The 3216-nt window shown below is 40.9% G+C and overlaps 1 protein-coding gene across 1 annotated transcript; it reads right to left on the bottom strand.

The window, feature by feature from the left end:
* Window positions 1-2099: 2099 nt before the first annotated feature.
* Window positions 2100-2792, bottom strand: LOC118728217 (ATP-dependent lipid A-core flippase-like). The gene is given in 2 exon segments (XM_036454504.2): window positions 2100-2337; window positions 2339-2792. Coding segments are annotated over 2 exon segments (480 nt in total). The 5' UTR covers window positions 2605-2792; the 3' UTR covers window positions 2100-2123.
* Window positions 2793-3216: the final 424 nt, after the last annotated feature.

The raw sequence follows: 3216 nt of genomic DNA, 5'->3' as shown, positions 1-3216 counted from the left end.
CCAAGTGTAGAATAGAATTAAACTCAAGAATAAGAGGAGAGAAACCAAAATGGCAGCATAGGTAAACACCTATATTGCTACCTCGCACAACAATTTCAAAACCACAACTGGAAGACAGAGTGGACATTGTAAAGAACCATAAGAAAGCTGGATGAGTGGAAATTCTACAACTAGAAGAAAAAATAAAAGGACACTGAGAACCAGAGGAGCTATAGAGGACAGAGGTGTGGAGACCCACCCGTGCAGAAAGGTCAGGCAGCTGAATACCTGGCTGGTTTACTCGCGTCACTCAGAGAGGGTGGGCAGCAAGCACTCAAATAGATGTCTCATTCAGAAGGGAAACAAAACCTCCCAACTGCACTGAAATCCAGTTCCAGGTAAAAGTTTGGGTACCCATACTCATTTGGGGAGAAACTGGACTCTCTGGCAGCGGGTAAAACTTGAGGGCAGCCTTCTTACAGAGGTGCATGCAGCTATTGCTGTGGAATACTGAGACACAGGGGACACAGGGGCCTCGTAGGGTGGGGCTGACAGGAAACCAAGGCTCTATGCTCCAAATCAAAGCTGAGCACAGAAGCTCTCCTAGCTGAGACACAGCTTAACCCCACAGCCAGTTGGCTTGAAGGTCAACTCCCCCCAGTGATACTAACAACAATCTAGGCTTAACTACAACAAGATTGCACACACAGCCCACAAAGGGGCACAACAAGAGTGTCCACTTCAGGTAACTGGGAAGGCTGAGCTGTTGGGCCCTGCTAGGATGCCTAGCACACAAAGCAACTCCATCAACTTAGGAAAGCAGCCAAAATGCAGAGATAAAGAAACAGATTACAAATGAAAGAAATGGAGGAAAGTAATTGACTGGACATAGAGTTCAAAACCATGGCTATAAAGTACTTCAATAATTTCCTAAAAAAGGCTGATAAATTTAATGAGACCCTTGAGGATATGAAAAAGGATCAACCAGAAATTAAGCATACACTGACTGAAATTAAAAAAATATATATTATACAGAGACCTAAAAGCAGACTAGAGGATTGCAATTACCAAGTCAAAGATTTTATGTACAAAGAAGCAAACAAACAAACAAACAAACCTCAACCAGAAAAGAAAAAACAAAAAAGAATCCAAAAAGTTGAAGATAGTGTAGGAAGCCTCTGGGACAACTTCAAGCATACCAATATCAGAATTATGGGGATCCCAGAAGAAGAGACAGAGCAAGATCCTAAAAATCTATGTAAGGAAATAGTGACAGAAAACTTCCCCAACCTGGTGAAAGAAATAAACTTACAAGTCCAGGAAGCACACAGAATCCCAAACAAAAGGAATCCAAAGAGGACCACACCAAGACACATCATAATTAAAATGCCAAAAGCAAAAGACAAAGAGAGAATTTTAAAAGCAGCAAGAGTAAAACAGTGAATTACCTACAAGGGAGCACCCATATGATTGTCAGCTGATTTATCAACAGAAACTATGCAGGCCAGAGGGGAATGGCAAGAAATATTCAAAGTGATGAATAGCAAGAAACTACAACCAAGATTACTCTACCCAGCAAAGCTATCATTTAGAATTGAAGGTCAGATAAATAGCTTCACAGATAAGAAATAGCTAAAGGAGTTCATCACTGCCAAACAAGAATTATATGAAATGCTAAAGGGTATTCTTTAAGAAGAGGAAGAAGAAGAAAAATGTAAAGATAAAAATTATGAACAACAAACACGTATCTATCAACAAATGAATCTAAAAACAAAGGGAATAAAAAAATCTGATGAACAGAATAAACTGGTGAATGTAATAGAATCAGGGGCATAGGAAGGGAGTGGACTGGCAATTCTTGGGGGAAAAGGGGAGTGGGGGTGTGGGAAGACACTGGACAAAAAGCATACAACTATGGATGAGGACAATGGGGAGAGGTAAGGGCAGAGGGTGGGGTAGGAACCTGGTGGAGGGGAGCTATGAGGGGAAAAAGAGGAACGATTGTAATAATCTGAACAATAAATATTTATTAAATTTTAAAAAAAGAATAAGACAGACAATGGTGGTTATGCTAAAAGGCAAATGTAGGGAGATCCAATGAAAATGATTGAGTTTCATGTCATTTTTAAATTACTGCCATGCATCTAAGGAACTATTTTATAGTAGGTTCCTTTCTGGGCCATCATTTCTTTATGGATCCCCTTCTCAATCACTGTCCCCTGTGACATGACAGCAATGAAATTCGAGTTCTGGATGATGGACAAATGGTTGGCAATGACAATGCAGGTCCAACCTTCTCTGGCTTTGTCCAGGGAAACCTGCACCTTCACACAACTGGTGACTGATAGCATGGCAAGGCTTCTTTACCATCCCCCAGGTCATCTCTGGACTCTTCCTCTTCTGTCTTGTTCTCCTCCCACTTAATATCTTCAGCCTGTTGCTTGGGGCTACTGCTATCTGTCGCTGGAGTTGTTGATTGTCTGCAGCCACAGGTACAGGGTCAGACTCCAGGTGCAAGGTCCTCATTAGATTGGTCAGTTCCTCTCTCGGATCCATGTTGAGGTTTAATGTTCCTTTCAGGAATCCACACAGACTTGGAGAACTTTTCTGGAAATACACAAGCATATTTTCAATCAAAGGTTAATTAATAAAGGGTCTGAACCTCTTCATAAACCAGACTCAAGGTCTTTTCATTTAACCAGATCATTTTCCTTTGGCTTATTCTGACACTAGTGTAACTCCATAGGTGTCTTGCCATTAGTGTTACAAGTGAAAAAATTTTAATATAATTAATGCTTGGTGTAGTCTACTTACAGGAGATTTCAACACTTCTCATCATGATTCAGTTGTCAGTGTTGGGTAGAAATTCTTTTATTACCCCTAGAGACCTTTCTTCTTCCTCCTCCTCTTCTTCTTCTTCTTCTTCTTCTTCTTCTTCTTCTTCTTCTTCTTCTTCTTCTTCTTCTTCTTCTTCTTCTTCTTCTGGCCAGCCTGGCCAGGGGGAGAGGACATGGGTGGTTGGCTGGCCTGCCTGCTGGTTGAACTCCTGGTCAAGGGGACAACTTGCATATTAGCCTTTTATTATATAGGATATGCTCTGAGTGGTCATATTATGCATTCAGAGATCATAATAATCTGGCCATTCAGTGTATATTTTTATTGATTTCAGTTAGAAAGGGAGAGGGAGAGAGAGATAGAAACATCAATGATGAGAGAGAATAATTGATTGGCTGCCTC

Source organism: Pipistrellus kuhlii, unplaced genomic scaffold (genome assembly GCF_014108245.1).
Source record: "Pipistrellus kuhlii isolate mPipKuh1 unplaced genomic scaffold, mPipKuh1.p scaffold_m20_p_29, whole genome shotgun sequence".
In the NCBI taxonomy this organism is placed as follows: Eukaryota; Metazoa; Chordata; class Mammalia; order Chiroptera; family Vespertilionidae; genus Pipistrellus; species Pipistrellus kuhlii.
Note: the sequence above shows the minus strand (reverse complement) of the source record. Positions and strands in the feature narration are given on the sequence as shown.